Raw genomic sequence first — 14,800 nt, 5'->3', positions numbered from 1 at the left:
CGAGAAACAGTCTTATTGGGTCACCCGGTACAGGGTGGGCTGTTTCTTAGAAACTATCCACAGTAGAACCTCGCGGAAAAAAATTCTTAAGAAATCTGTGTCAAAGTTTTGAACTGCCAGAAACAGTTTGAAAGGACACTCAAGGACAAAATCGCTTGTAAAACCCACTTGGAGTGAGAAAATTACTGCTTTAAGCACATTTTTGGAATCCTCATTAAATTTCCTATCCAATAACCTAAAAAACACTACAAAGTTTGGTACAGTCAGGGAGAAAAGCGGTGTCAAAGTTTGAACTGCCAGAAATAGTATGACAGGACACTCAGATAGAAATTCGCCTGTAAAACCCACTTGGAGTGAGAAAATGACTGTTTTAAGAACATTTTTGGAATCCTCATTAAATTTCCTATTCAATAACCTAAAAAACAGTACAAAGTTTGGTACAGTCATGGAGAAAAGCGGTGTCAAAGTTTGGACTGCCAGAAACACAGTTTGAAAAGACAGTCAGAGAGAAAATCGCCTGTAAAACCCACTTGGAGTGAGAAAATGACTGTTTTAAGCACATTTTTGTAATCCTCATTAAATTTCCTATCCAATAACCTAAAAACACTACAAAATTTGGTACAGTCAGGGAGAAAAGCTGTGTCAAAGTTTTGAACTGCCAGAAACAGTTTGAAAGGACACTCAAGGACAAAATCGCTTGTAAAACCCACTTGGAGTGAGAAAATTACTGTTTTAAGCACATTTTTGGAATCCTCATTAAATTTCCTATTCAATAACCTAAAAAACACTACAAAGTTTGGTACAGTCAGGGAGAAAAGCGGTCAAAATTTGAAAGAATTTAAATATCTCGAAAACGGCTCATAGAGACTTCGTTTTTGCGGAATTTTAAAGAGCATTTTCTTTTCTTTAAGTATCCGTTTTACCGGTAGAGGGCGTTTTTCCAAAATTTACGCTTTCATCCTAGATATCTCGAAAAAATCTCCATTAAATGTCCTGGAAAAATGAGGTTTATGGATCTTTGAAGGTCAAGGATCTTATTGGGTCACCCGGTACAAGAGTCCCTCAAAGAAAGTAGGTAAAACACGTTAGTATAAAAAAACAATTTTTTCAATATTGGATTTATTTATTTATCATGAATTATTACAATCCTTGTGTTTTTGGAAAAAACTGACAGCTTTGTGCTTGTAAAAGCTTGCCCAAAGTAAAATTATAAAACGTATAATATCAAAGCTAAACTTTTGATACTATAAAGTAAAATTCTCAATAAAACTGGCAATTACGATACTTACAAAAGAAGCATTTTTTTGTTTAAAGTGGAAAGTATGGTTACATGCATAACATATAAATTTTAATCTTTTTTTAGATTAAAATTTTGAGTAAAGTCGTATTCTATTGTCGGTATTACAGATTGCATAAATTTAAGGAATATAATTAAATACATATACACCCCCAGTTCACCTCCTCCATCCATTACTGTTTGAATGATGCTTTTCATTACATCCGCGTGCCTGAAACGAATGTACAGCAAAAAGTAGCATTACGGAGTGTCCCAAAATTTGCAAAAAGAATATTAATTACCTGCAAGGATGTACGGATGCCATTTTTGGGACACTTAAATGCGGATGAGATTCCAGTGTTACAGTTTTCATGGCATAATCTTTACAAATGTCTTGAAAAAATTCTTGAGTAGTCAATGGCTCATGTTTCTGCAATTTTGTGTACAACAAATTAAAATTTAGCACATTTTTTTTAATTTGATATGTTGCTGAGTTAAATTTTAGGGATTTTTTACCTCATTATACCCAGTCAACCAAAGCCTGGGTGTTTGATAATATTTATCATAAGTTATGTGCAAATCATAGGTGCGAGTCTTAACAATCTCTCCTTCTTCATTGTCGCTTCTTCCAGCTGTTTCCACAGATTTTATAACTTTAGCTATCTGAAGCAAATTAACTTGAAATACAACTCTTATTTAACAAAATGTTACTATATTAACTTCACAAAAATCAAAAAATTACTTCCTCTTTTATACTTAATACATTACGAATTCCAGTATTAATCTTAAAATAGTCGCGTGATATTTGAAAACAGATTTGATGATTGAAAATCATTACGTGACCATTTGCACCTTAAAAAGTGTCACCTGACTTTAAAAAACATCAATTTAAACTTAGAAACGCTCCCTTGGCCATTCAAATGATATTCTGACATTTAAAACGGTCACGTGATCTTCAGGATCCATTTTAACGTTAAAAAAACCGATTTGATGATTGAAAATCATCATGTGACCATTTGAACCTTAAAAAGAGTTACCTGACTTTAAAAAACATCAATTTAAACTTAGAAATGCTCTCTTGACCATTCAAATGATATTCTGACACTTAAAACGGTCACGTGATCTCCAGGATCAGTTTTAACATTAAAAAATAGTCGCGGGACCTTTAAAAACAGATTTGATGATTGAAAATCATCACATGACCATTTGCACAGTAAAAAGAGTCATGATTTTTGAAATATCAGTTTAAATTGTGAGACGGTCATGTGACCTTTGAAAACAGTCATTTAATCTTCAGGATTCCGTTTTGATGTTAAAAAAAGATTCACGTGACCTTTAAAATTAAATTAGGGGCCACCTTAAGGAGTTTTAAGGCAAAAAGTGACAGGATGCACCAAACTGCTTTTTTTTTAACTAACTTCATTTTAACTTAGCATAGCTCTGTTATTTGAGGAGTTACAAAAACATGTAAACAAGGAAAGTTGCAGAAAATTTTATCCTCTACCAGATTGTATTAAAGTGTTTTTCCCCTTAAGGGACTTCTTAAGGAGTTACAAGGCAGAAACTGTCAGGGTGCACCAAACTGTTTTTTTTTAAACTAACTCCATTTTGACTGAAAAATAGGGTTATGTTATCACTTTTAATGTATTACCTGATCATCTTCTAACATCCCACTTTCTTCAAACTCTTCCATATCAGCTGCTTCTTCATCATCATCATCATCTTCTTCATCACATTCCTTTGTTTCACTTCTCATGGCAGCTTCTTCCATACTTTCACCTTTCTCTAAAGTCATCTCAGATATTTTATCCTCCAGTGAGGAAGACTCCTTATCATAATGATGAGTGTCCACCCAACCATTATCTGCATCATCCGACTCTATGATGTGCTCCAGGTCTTTGTTATATTCCATTTGTTCACATCTACATTGATATGTAGACAAACAAAATAGCTGTTGTTTTTGGACAAAAAGTGAGTGTTACCTTCTGGGACATGGCACATTTCTGGTAATTAAAAACTGTTTGTTTTTGGGCAAGTACGGCCTGGCTTTTGATTCATCGCCCGCAGCCCATTGCCATGTGGGACAGTGGTGGACTAAATGATCGCCAGCAGCAACAAACTCTTCAGGAGTAAGCACCCCAGTTTCTTGAAATTTGGATTCCTGTCAAAAATCAAAAAGTCAGTTAAACACTGAACATTGTACTGTTTATCTATCTGAATACCTTTAGAACTGGAGTTAAGTATTCCCCTACTGCTAAAGCAGTGCCTTTTACAGTGTTGATTACGTTTTGCATTGTCAAGCCCCAAATTGAATTCTAGTATTGATTTTTTAACACATCACTTTAAAAATTTTCCTCACACAATAAAGCTGAACTTTTTGTAGTTTTTTTACGGTTTCCAGCCGGGTAGTTTAAGACAAAAAAATTTTGCTTTTCAAATGGAAATCCAATATCAAATAATTAAATCATCTTTGTTTTTCTTTCCTTCCTGTCGGTACAATGTCAATGTCATCTGGTTAAAAAAGAAAAAGAATAACGGCAACACTGTTTTATCAGAACAGTTTTATCCAAACGCGTCATGAATCAAAAGTCACGTGACCTCCATGTGATTTTATAATCATGGTGACACATGATTTTTAAGATAACAGGTTTTGTGCTATAAGCGCGTTTATCAAACATTCCAATATGGTCGGTGACAGTTTGTATTTGTTTATACCGGGAAAATTAAGTTTTTTTGCGGTTTTTACGGTTTAAAGTAAAGACTTGAGGTGGGTGTTTAAAGTACTAAGCCAAATTGTAACGGCAATTCAGGAAAATGCCCAAAGGTGTCAACAGTGGTTGAACGGTTTGAAGTGGAATGATTTTACTCCTACACAATACTCAGTTGTAAGTACAAGTGCTTTCTAGTGCAGTAAACTTATTACATATTTAAGTTACATTTTGAAGCAGCAACTTACTGCATCTGCATACGTTTGTGTATCAAACGAAAACTGCCAAAGTGATCAGTCAAATTGACATTTTACGCTTCCTAGCATAGAGGGCGGTGTTAGAACCCGTCACTTTTAAAGTTGAACCGGCAACATTGCAATTTCTGTTTGCTTTGTGCTTTGTTTGTGGAAACATCATTTATATCTTAACCCTACCTTTAAGTTTAAATTATTGTTGTTGTGTTTATTATCAATAATAAACAATGCAAAAAGTGGAAATAGGCCCTTCCCTTAGTGCAATGCTGTCAATTACAGGTAATTATACATTTTTTTATTCTACACTACATAATATACACAAACTATCTCATAGAGTTCTGTACTTCTAAGGTATTTTAAGATCAACTGGCCTTTTCATCAATGAGACTATCAATATTAAAGAAAAAGTTAGATAAATGAAAGGAAGAACATAAAGCCTGTTTATTTAATCACTAATTAAAGAGAAAGGCTCCACATGTTTTGGTTTTTACATGCCCTAAACATGTGGAGCCTTCCTCTTTAATTAGCCCTTAAATTCATCAGTCTGAAACAATCCTTAGTAGTTAGCAATTTTATGGGTTCCTATAGAACTTTGATATATGTAAAAAAAAACACATTGCAAGTAAAACATTTATGTTAAAATTGCATGTGGTTTCTTTGGGAGATTATATCCTTAAATTACCTGATTTACAAACAATATTCTAATTAGAATGTTTTTTTTTTAGAATCACGTCCCATGAATGGCGGCGACAAAAACTTTTTCAGAAACAATATTTGTTTCACATGTAAAGACATTACCAAACAACCAGTAAAGCATTGTAAGCAATGTCGAATGGTACCATATTGCTGCCAGGAGCATCAGGCGGCTGACTGGAATAACCACAAAACACTCTGTAAGATTATATCAAGGGAAAAGTTTTGTATGCAACTGTATTACCCTAAAACCTTTAAGGAATTGCAGGTGTTTATCTACCAAAGAGGTAAAATTTGGGAGCACAAGCTAAAACGAAAACTAGTTTGGTATGAGTGCCAAATGGGTATGTATCCTAGGGTATGTGCCATTTGTTTTACTCGTGAGAATTTATTTCCTTGTACCCAGTGTCTGACTGTTTCTTATTGCTCTAAGGAGCATGAAATCAAACACAAGGATAATCATGAAAAGTATTGTAAAACCTTGAAGTTTTCCTTGGATATGGATTGTAACTTTTACCATAATGCTCCTGAAGATATTTTGCAAGTAAAAAATATTGATATGGGATTAAAAGAAAGTCTGCAAAGTGTGACTGATGTGTTGGAAAGGTTAGATTTGGACCAATCCTCAGATTATGCAAAGTTTAATTACATACATAACTGCGATCAGGTTTTAAGTGGACTGACAGTTTTGTACGCTTTAGAAGTAACTGGGTTGTTAACCTGTCACAAGTTAACACAAAAGACTTTAGTCTTGCATATAGTGGGGGCAAATACTTTTGAACTCAGCTTGAATTGGACACTTATAATCGAAATATTTGCCCACTGGATTTTTAATCTGGAACTAGTCGACATAACTTTTATAGGACCAGAAGTGGAGGAGTTACCTCAATTAGAAACTAACGTTAAGGAGCACTTTTGTGACAATTGTCTTTTGAGGAAAGTTGATGTTAACATTCGCTTCCACAAGTGCGGCTACCATGAAGTAGTTAACAACTTGGCAAAACCTAATCTTGTGGTTGCCTTTAACAGTGGTTTTCATGAATATCTTGGCTTGACTTATGACCCTTGGAAAAACAGTATATCCAGCCTAATTAAACACGTTGATGTACCCTTAATGCTGACCGCATACACTTTTACAGAAGTCAAAACAGATCTGAAAATAGTTAAGGGAGCTGAAATAGTGTGGGGACCTGCTAAGAATCCTTTTTCAAACGAAAGACCGTTGATCGATTGGGCTTCTGAACACATTCCAATTTACTATATTAATAATTTTCTCACAATATTGAAGAAGAAGTGAATAATGTGTTCAAACAATTCAATTCAGTGTTATTTTTAGACATTATATATTTTTATTTTTTTATACATTTATGTACCTAAATAATAAGTATATGTAATAGTACATTTTTTTATCATACAATAAAGCAAATAATATCATACTTTAGGAGGTTTTTATTAATTTTATATAACAAAATGGTGGAAAAGTTGCATCTGAGCTTTCAAGCTCACAGTACGAAATTTCGTTTTGTTCTAAGAAAGTTATAAACTTTTTAATATTTTTATTAATCAACCGTGATGGTTCCGCTTGGTTTTGCTACCCAGAAAGTTCCACCATCCAAGGCGACGGTAGCACTGGAAATAAAATATTTATCAGACTTTTCAAATGCAGTAAAAAGACTTGAAGTTATTAAAGTATACAAGTCTGGATGTTTACAATGTCTAGATGTTTTAGAATTTCTACAGGAGTATAATTGCATTTCATGGAAGAGTATCGTAAAACGTTTTATTTCATACTGTAAGTGGTAATAGTTATTTAATTCTTAGTTTTTTTGGTGATTTTACACACCCCTATGCATTTTGGACACCAACTATTAAATAGGTTGCTAAAGTTGCTAGTGTTTTTTCAGGTTCTTGAATAGGAAATTTAATGAGGATTCCAAAAATGTGCTTAAAACAGTCATTTTCTCACTCCAAGTGGGTTTTACAGGCGATTTTCTCTCTGACTGTCCTTTCAAACTGTGTTTCTGGCAGTTCAAACTTTGACACCGCTTTTCTCCCTGACTGTACCAAATTTTGTAGTCTTTTTCATGTTATTGGATAGGAAATGTAATGAGGATTCCAAAAATGGGCTTTAAACAGTCATTTTCTCATTCCAAGTGGGTTTTACACGGGATTTTGTTTCTGACTGTCTTTTCAAACTGTGTTTCTGGCAGTTCAAACTTTGATACCGCTTTTCTCCCTGACTGTACCAAATTGGGTAGTGTTTTTTATGTTATTGGATAGGAAATTTAATGAGGATTCCAAAAATGTAATTAAAACGGTCATTTTCTCATTCCAAGTGGGTTTTACAGGGGATTATGTCCCTGACTGTCCTTTCAAACTGTGCTTCTGGCAAATCAAACTTTGACACCGTTTTTCTCCCTGACTGTACCAAATTTTGTAGTGTTTTTTAGTTTATTGAATAGGAAATTTAATGAGGATTCCAAAAATGTACTTAAAACAGTCATTTTCTTACTCCAAGTGGGGTTTACAAGCGATTTTGTTCCTGAGTGTCCTTTCAAATTGTTTCTGGCAGTTCAAACTTTGACACCGTTTTCTTCTCTGGCTGTACCAAATTTTGTAGTGTTTTTCATGTTATTGGATAGGAAATTTAATGAGGATTACAAAACTGCAATTAAAACAGTCATTTTCTCATTCCAAGTGGGTTTTATAGGGGATTATGTCCCTGACTCCTTTCAAACTGTATTTCTGCCAGTTCAAACTTTGACACTGTTTTCTTCTCTGGCTGTACCAAATTTTGTAGTGTTTTTCATGTTATTGGATAGGAAATTTAATGAGGATTACAAAACTGCAATTAAAACAGTCATTTTCTCATTCCAAGTGGGTTTTACAGGGGATTATGTCCCTGACTGTCCTTTCAAACTGTATTTCTGGCAGTTCAAACTTTGACACCGTTTTCTTCTCTGGCTGTACCAAATTTTGTAGTGTTTTTTCACTTTATTGGATAGGAAATTTAATGAGGATTCCAAAAATATGCTTAAAACAATCATTTTCTTACTCCAAGTGGGGTTTACCAGCGATTTTGTCTTTGACTGTTCTTTCAAACTGTGTTTCTGGCAGTTCAAGCTTTGACACCGCTCTTCTCCCTGGCTGTACCAAATTTTGTAGTGTTTTTCATGTTATTGGATAGGAAATTTAATGAGGATTCCAAAAATGGGCTTAAAACAGTCATTTTCTCTCTCCAAGTGGGTTTTACAAGCAATTTTCTCCCTGACTGTCCTTTCAAACTGTGTTTCTGGCAGTTTAAACTTTGACACCGTTTTCTTCTCTGGCTGTACCAAATTTTGTAATTTTTTTCATGTTATTGAATAGGAAATTTAATGAGGATTCCAAAAATGTGCTTAAAACAGTCATTTTCTCATTCCAAGTAGGTTTTACAGGGGATTTTGTCGCTGACTGTCTTTTCAAACCGTATTTATGGCAGTTCAAACTTTGATACCGCTTTTCTCCCTGACTGTACCAAATTTTGTAGTGTTTTTCATGTTATTGAATAGGAAATTTAATAAAGATTCCAAAAATGTGCTTAAAACGGTAATTTTCTCATTCCAAGTGGGTTTTACAGGGGATTTTCTCCCTGACTGTCCTTTCAATTTGTGTTTCTGACAGTTTAAACTTTGACACCGTTTTTCTCCCTGACTGTACCAAATTTTGTAGTGTTTTTTCAGTTTATTGGATAGGAAATTTAATGGGGATTCCAAAAATGTGCTTAAAACAGTCATTTTCTTACTCCTAGTGGGGTTTACCAGTGATTTTGTCTTTGACTGTTCTTTCAAACTGTGTTTCTGGCAGTTCAAGCTTTGACACCGCTCTTCTCCCTGGCTGTACCAAATTTTGTAGTGTTTTTCATGTTATTGGATAGGAAATTTAATGAGGATTCCAAAAATGGGCTTAAAACAGTCATTTTCTCATTCCAAGTAGGTTTTAGAGCGCATTTTGTCTCTGACTGTCTTTTCAAACTTTGACACCGCTTTTTTCCATGACTGTTCCAAATTTTGTAGTGTTTTTATAGCTTATTGAATTGGGAATTTCATGAGGATTTCAAAAATGGCTTTAAAACTGTAGGTATAGCTAAAATTTGCTGATTAAAACTTACTATACGGTGTAGGTTCCAGCTTTTCTTGGGGCTTTCCATGTAAGCTTGACGTCTTTCTTCTCAACTGCATTTTTGTGGGTGGCTCCACTCTGAAACATTAAAAAGTCACAGAAACAAGCACATTTAACAGTAATAATTATAGTTTGATTGTATGATTAATGTCCGTTTCCCCAACATTAGCTAAGCTGAGTTTAACGACAGCTTAGATAAGTTTAGTTTATACTCTGTAATTTTGCACCTCAACTTAGCTTAAGTTGTATTTAAAATCGACTTAGAAAACCGGCATAAGTATAATTTATAGTACTTACACCTTTCGTTCCATGACAGTTCACTGATTTAAAGTATTTGTCATTTCCAGAGATTTGGAAACTGCCTACTGCTTTATCGCCATCTCTGACTTGAACAAAGAATCCTGAAATAACAGTAAAGTTGTATGTCTGACACTTTTGATCGAAAAAATTGCATACAAGGTGTTCAACACACAAATTCGATGCATTTAAGCATTGTTATCTCAGAAACTATAGTTGATAGAGCTTTAGTTTGTTGCGCATTTTATTGCTAAATAATTTGGTAACACCCTGTATAGAAAAAAATTATTAATCTTCGCTTTGAACCTACAGTAAAATTGTAGTAATATTATTTTTGAAGCATAACTAAACACTTAATTATACCCTGTCTGTAACAGGCTACAATGACAAAGCAAGTTTTTCAACATAATTAGTTATAATATCACTGCCAAGTTCAGGTATATTTCTTTTGTTCGTCATATACGATAATTAGAGAGGTATAGCAGTTTGTGAACCAAGCAATTTTTTTAATTTTAAAATCGAGGTTTGGCAACCTTGATGTCAATTAACACTATTGCATTGAAATAATACCTTTAAAAGGTTTTCCTATAATATTGATCACCACTTCTTCCTCTGGTTTAACTTCGGTTTTGTCCAAACTGATTTTGTATGGAAAACGCGATTTTTGGGGCGCCACTGGATGTTTTGGTGTCATGTCGTCACAAACTCCTTCAGGAGCACCGGCTGAATAGCCCCATGCCGTGGCGATAATAGACAAAAGTGTAACCAAAATCAGTCGCGTCATTGTTGTTTCAAATCTAAAATAATATTAATTAAAAAAAAAAATAATAAAAACTAACGCATTCAACACAAGAAAACATTTTAACTGACCCCTTAATTAAAAACGTGTCTCTCATGTATAAATTAAGTTACCACATATAAACCAGTTGTATCGATATGTCGTTGCACTTATTTCTTAATTTTTAATCGAACGCCCCATAATTATGTAAAACGTGTTACCACAACATACAGTCTTTGTATGAGTTGACCTTATTTAATTTAAACAAACACTTTTCTTGACAGTCTTTTTCCGCATTTTATTCAATGACCACTTTTTGAATCAATTTACCTTACTCAAGATGATTAAAAATTACCATATAAATACAATTTGAAGGTTACTATCTAAATGGGTATGGCATTGATACAAAAAAATGCTTTGCTATGGACTTACTTTTCAATTAGTAATAATTATAAAATAAGCAATTAAAAAACGCTTAATTGCAAAAAAATACACCGTAATTATTATTGATATTTGTTTCTGATTGAACACTGTTAATTTCAGTTGAATATTATAAAATTGTCATGTAAACACTGATTAATAACGTAAAGTTTGTTCATATATTATACTGTTATTCAATGTGCTTTATTAGAGTTTGAATTTTATTAGTAATTTTATTTTTTTGATCTATCTTACCTACACAATTATTGTATAAAATGTATCTGGTTTTTTGAGTGTGGTTTGCAAGATGTACAGGGTGTCTCAAATTCGGAGTTAGTTATTCCTACAAATAACTGAAATATTAACTTGCAATGAGTAACAGACCCAATAAGAAATTACTTTTTCAGTATTTTCACACAAATTTAAGTAATTATCCACTAAAGAAGTAATTTTTAAATTAAGGGTAGAAAACGAGGTAATTTGGTGTACACGATTGGTGATTGTGAGGTATTACAAGGCATTTTGAGATATTTATAAGGCATTTGAGAGTATTTTGAGGCATTGTCTCTATATTTCAAAATGTATAGTGTATTAATATAACAAAATTGACTGAAAATTGAACAAGAAGACCATAGGCACATATGTAATTATTATGGTAAAATCTTTGTTGCATGATATTGAGTTGAAACAATATTCATTACAAATTATTATAATATTCTAACAATTTTTCTACATTTAAACTACATTTTTAAGGTCACGTGACAAGTTTTTGACAGGTGTCAACTAGCTTTTACAGTGATGCAAGCTCAAAATTGTATTATAAACGTCACGTAACGTGTATTTTACAATTTCAGCTTTTACAACTGTCTAAATTTAATTTACCAAATGATCACATTTAAATTACATTTTAAAGTCACGTGACTGTTTTTGACAGGTGTCAGTTGGCTTTGACACTGTTGCAAGCTCTAAAATGGCATAATCAAAGTCACGTGATGTGTATGTGTCTCTTGCAATTTCAGCTTTTACTGTGTTGTTAAATGTCTAAAATAGTGTTAATTTACCAAATTTTTAAATTTTAAACTACATTTTAGAGGTCACGTGACTAATTTTGACAGATGTCAACTGGCCTTCACAGTGTTGCAAGCTCAAAATTGTATTATTTACGTCACGTAACGTGTATTTTACAATTTCAGCTTTTACAACTGTCTAAGTTTAATTTAACAAATGATCAACATTTAAATTACATTTTAAAGTCACGTGTGACTGTTTTTGACAGGTGTCAGTTGGCTTTGACAGTGTTGCAAGCTCTAAAATTGCATAATCAAAGTCAGTATAATATGTCTCTTGGAATTTTAAGTGTCTTTATTTGACACGTGCTAACTTGGTTACTATGACAGTTAGAAGATTCGTGCAAACGTCAAAATATAACCCGTAATTTCAGGCAACCGTACAACAAATATTTTTTGTTTGTCAGAATTTGGAAAAACAGTCACGTGACCTTAGAAAATCAATTTTAAGCTTTCGGCACAAGGTAAAATTAAGTGTGAAAAATAAAAATAAAAAGGTAGAATGACAGCCAGCAGACAGTTATTATCTAAATGTCTGTCAAGATTTATATTTTTCAAAATTAATAACTGAAAAATTGGACTTAATTTTATGCAACTGAAAATCCACACCATTAAATATGATTATGTACTGCCAAGAAAAATTTTAGAAATCTAATGTTCGTTTTTCCAATAATGGCTAAGTGGAGTTTAATGACAGATAAGTTTAGTTCAGTGTGTTATTTTGCACCTGATCTGTCACAGTCAAACCTCAACTTAACTTAAATTCGACTTGGAAGTGTATAAAAGCTACTTATTTACACTATTCAACACACACTCACCTTTAGTATCGTTGAGTTGATATCGAACTGAATACTGAAGCCGGCGACCAAGAACTTCTGTATATTTTACTTTCAAATCTACCAACATACTGGAAGGGTTGCCACACTAGCATCATATGCAAACATTAATTAAAATAATTATTGTTACATAATCGAAAGCCGATGTTGGATTATCAAATTAGCTTTTTCTGGCCAACTATGCGAGGAAATTTTATTAATATGGCCATAAAGAGTACAATCTAATTTTCCGGTAAATTTCCAAAAATTTAACATTTTCCAACTCGAAAATTACCGCTTTTACATCTCTGCTATCAAGTCTCTAGAATGTGACAGGAACCGCCTTTGTCAGCAAATTCTGTCACATTCTATCAAAACTTTTATTCAAAATTCCACTCCACACTTTCAAGAATTAGGGCCCTGTTGTTGAATCTGGTCAGTTTTTGCTTTAATCACTTTCCCCCTAAACGTTTTCGTTTTTGGGATATTGACTTGGAATAAGAACAGACGAACGGTTGAAAATAGAGGAAAACGGTTTACATGTTCCTGTATGTGTTCATGTAACTGATTAGAGCAAAAACTACCTAAACTAGAAGGAAAATCCGTTGTTGCCACTGATTTCATGTAGATGCAGCAACGCTGGAATCACAAAAATATTTTAGATGTATTCCTTTTATGGTCATATTACCTAATAAAATTGAAAAATGAAAAATGAAAAATTTTAAAGTGCTTTTTTTGTACTTATTTCACTTAATTTAAGGTCCTTTGGTATAAATATGTTTTTTGCTGTGCATTAGAACCCTCCTGGAGCAAAATAAAAAATTGCCAAAATTGCACTTTTAGCAAAAACGGCATTTTTTCAGTTTTGGAATAATTGTAACTTTTTTATTTAAACTCTTATAGTTTTCACTAAAACGCCATTAGAAAGAGGATAAAAAATACTACAAAATGAGCCAAAACTGGCCTCTCTAGCTCTTCATGTTACCGAGATATTGTATTTCAAAAAGCGGTTAAAAATACCCCTAATACCCCCCTATTCTTTCAATTTTTGTGAAAGATGAAAATAATGTGCTTTTTTTGAACTTATTTCATTTAATTTAAGGTCCTTTGGTATAAATATGTTTTTTGCTGTGCATTAGAACCCTCCTGGAGCAAAATAAAAAATTGCCAAAATTGCACTTTTAGCAAAAACGGCATTTTTTCAGTTTTGGAATAATTGTAACTTTTTTATTTAAACTCTTATATTTTTCACTAAAACGCCATTAGAAAGAGGATAAAAAATACTACAAAATGAGCCAAAACTGGCCTCTCTAGCTCTTCATGTTACCGAGATATTGAATTTCAAAAAGCGGTTAAAAATACCGCTAATACCCCCCCATTCTTTCAATTTTTGTGAAAAATGAAAAATTTTAAAGCGCATTTTTTGTACTTATTTCACTTAATTTAAGGTCCTTTGGTATAAATATGTTTTTTGCTGTGCATTAGAACCCTCCTGGAGCAAAATAAAAAATTGCCAAAATTGCACTTTTAGCAAAAACGGCATTTTTTCAGTTTTGGAATAATTGTAACTTTTTTATTTAAACTCTTATAGTTTTCACTAAAATGCCATTAGAAAGAGGATAAAAAATACTACAAAATGAGCCAAAACTGGCCTCTCTAGCTCTTCATGTTACCGAGATATTGAATTTCAAAAAGTGGTAAAAAAATTCCTTTTATGGTCATATTACCTAATAAAATTTTTGTTTTCTATATACACTACCTCGCATTCTTAATTTGGCCATTTTTTGGTTTACACACACCAAAATGACTCACCCTGTATACTTTCCCAACTAAATACACTTGAATTTCATTAGCATATATTTGAATATCTTCCTCCTTATTCTCATAATTTGTTCTTGTAGTTTTCAGTTCAAGGTAAGATATGTAGAGATTTATGGAGAGCGCACCAAACCATATAGAATACAGGGTGATTCATAATGATAGAATAAAGGCTAACAGGTCTTGTACATAATGATGCTTTTTGACTGAATTTAGGGGGCTGAAAGACGAATATTACTAATGAGGATCATCATATTCTTTCTACCTTGGTATACGAGCAATGTTTTACTCACAAAATGAACTTTGTGTACAAGGAAGGATTTGACTACTACAAGTAGGGTTTATTAAACGTCACGAGGAAAAATAAGCACATTATAATGGTTTTGTTGTGTTTTATCCAATCGTTCTGAATCATCCTGTATATTACCGATATATTGCAGACTAGAACTTGGTAAATTTACAAATTAGACGGTTTCTTGACCTATCGTTGAATTGCGAAATACACACTCGCCT

The 14,800-nt window shown here is 33.0% G+C and overlaps 3 protein-coding genes across 4 annotated transcripts; 1 reads left to right on the top strand and 2 right to left on the bottom strand.

The window, feature by feature from the left end:
- Positions 1-1,102: 1,102 nt before the first annotated feature.
- Positions 1,103-3,772, bottom strand: Atg3 (Autophagy-related protein 3). Its single transcript, XM_081986593.1, has 6 exons — positions 3,499-3,772; positions 3,259-3,437; positions 2,928-3,198; positions 1,793-1,939; positions 1,579-1,706; positions 1,103-1,508 (listed from the first exon to the last, which is right to left on the bottom strand). Exons 1-6 carry the CDS (start codon positions 3,568-3,570, stop codon positions 1,349-1,351), a joined length of 957 nt encoding a protein of 318 aa, XP_081842719.1. The 5' UTR covers positions 3,571-3,772; the 3' UTR covers positions 1,103-1,348.
- Positions 3,773-4,354: 582 nt separating this feature from the next.
- Positions 4,355-6,367, top strand: LOC145733659 (uncharacterized). The gene is made up of 2 exons (XM_081986587.1): positions 4,355-4,517; positions 4,964-6,367. Exons 1-2 carry the CDS (start codon positions 4,466-4,468, stop codon positions 6,226-6,228), a joined length of 1,317 nt encoding a protein of 438 aa, XP_081842713.1. The 5' UTR covers positions 4,355-4,465; the 3' UTR covers positions 6,229-6,367.
- LOC145733668 (putative defense protein Hdd11) lies at positions 6,363-12,623 on the bottom strand. 2 transcript variants are annotated; one of them, XM_081986598.1, is made up of 5 exons: positions 12,473-12,623; positions 9,960-10,186; positions 9,390-9,493; positions 9,082-9,170; positions 6,363-6,560 (listed from the first exon to the last, which is right to left on the bottom strand). In XM_081986598.1, exons 2-5 carry the CDS (start codon positions 10,171-10,173, stop codon positions 6,491-6,493), a joined length of 477 nt encoding a protein of 158 aa, XP_081842724.1. In that variant the 5' UTR covers positions 10,174-10,186; positions 12,473-12,623; the 3' UTR covers positions 6,363-6,490. The 2 variants fall into 2 exon arrangements, with proteins under 2 accessions (XP_081842724.1, XP_081842723.1); XM_081986597.1 differs by lacking the exon at positions 12,473-12,623 and adding an exon at positions 10,260-10,408.
- Between the last annotated feature and the right edge of the window lie 2,177 nt (positions 12,624-14,800).

The sequence above is a fragment of the Ips typographus genome, linkage group LG9 (assembly GCF_016097725.1).
Source record: "Ips typographus isolate SLU linkage group LG9, UJ_Ityp_2.0, whole genome shotgun sequence".
NCBI lineage: Eukaryota > Metazoa > Arthropoda > Insecta > Coleoptera > Curculionidae > Ips > Ips typographus.
The sequence above is the reverse complement of the archived record's forward strand: the minus strand, read 5'-3'. Positions and strand labels throughout refer to the sequence as shown.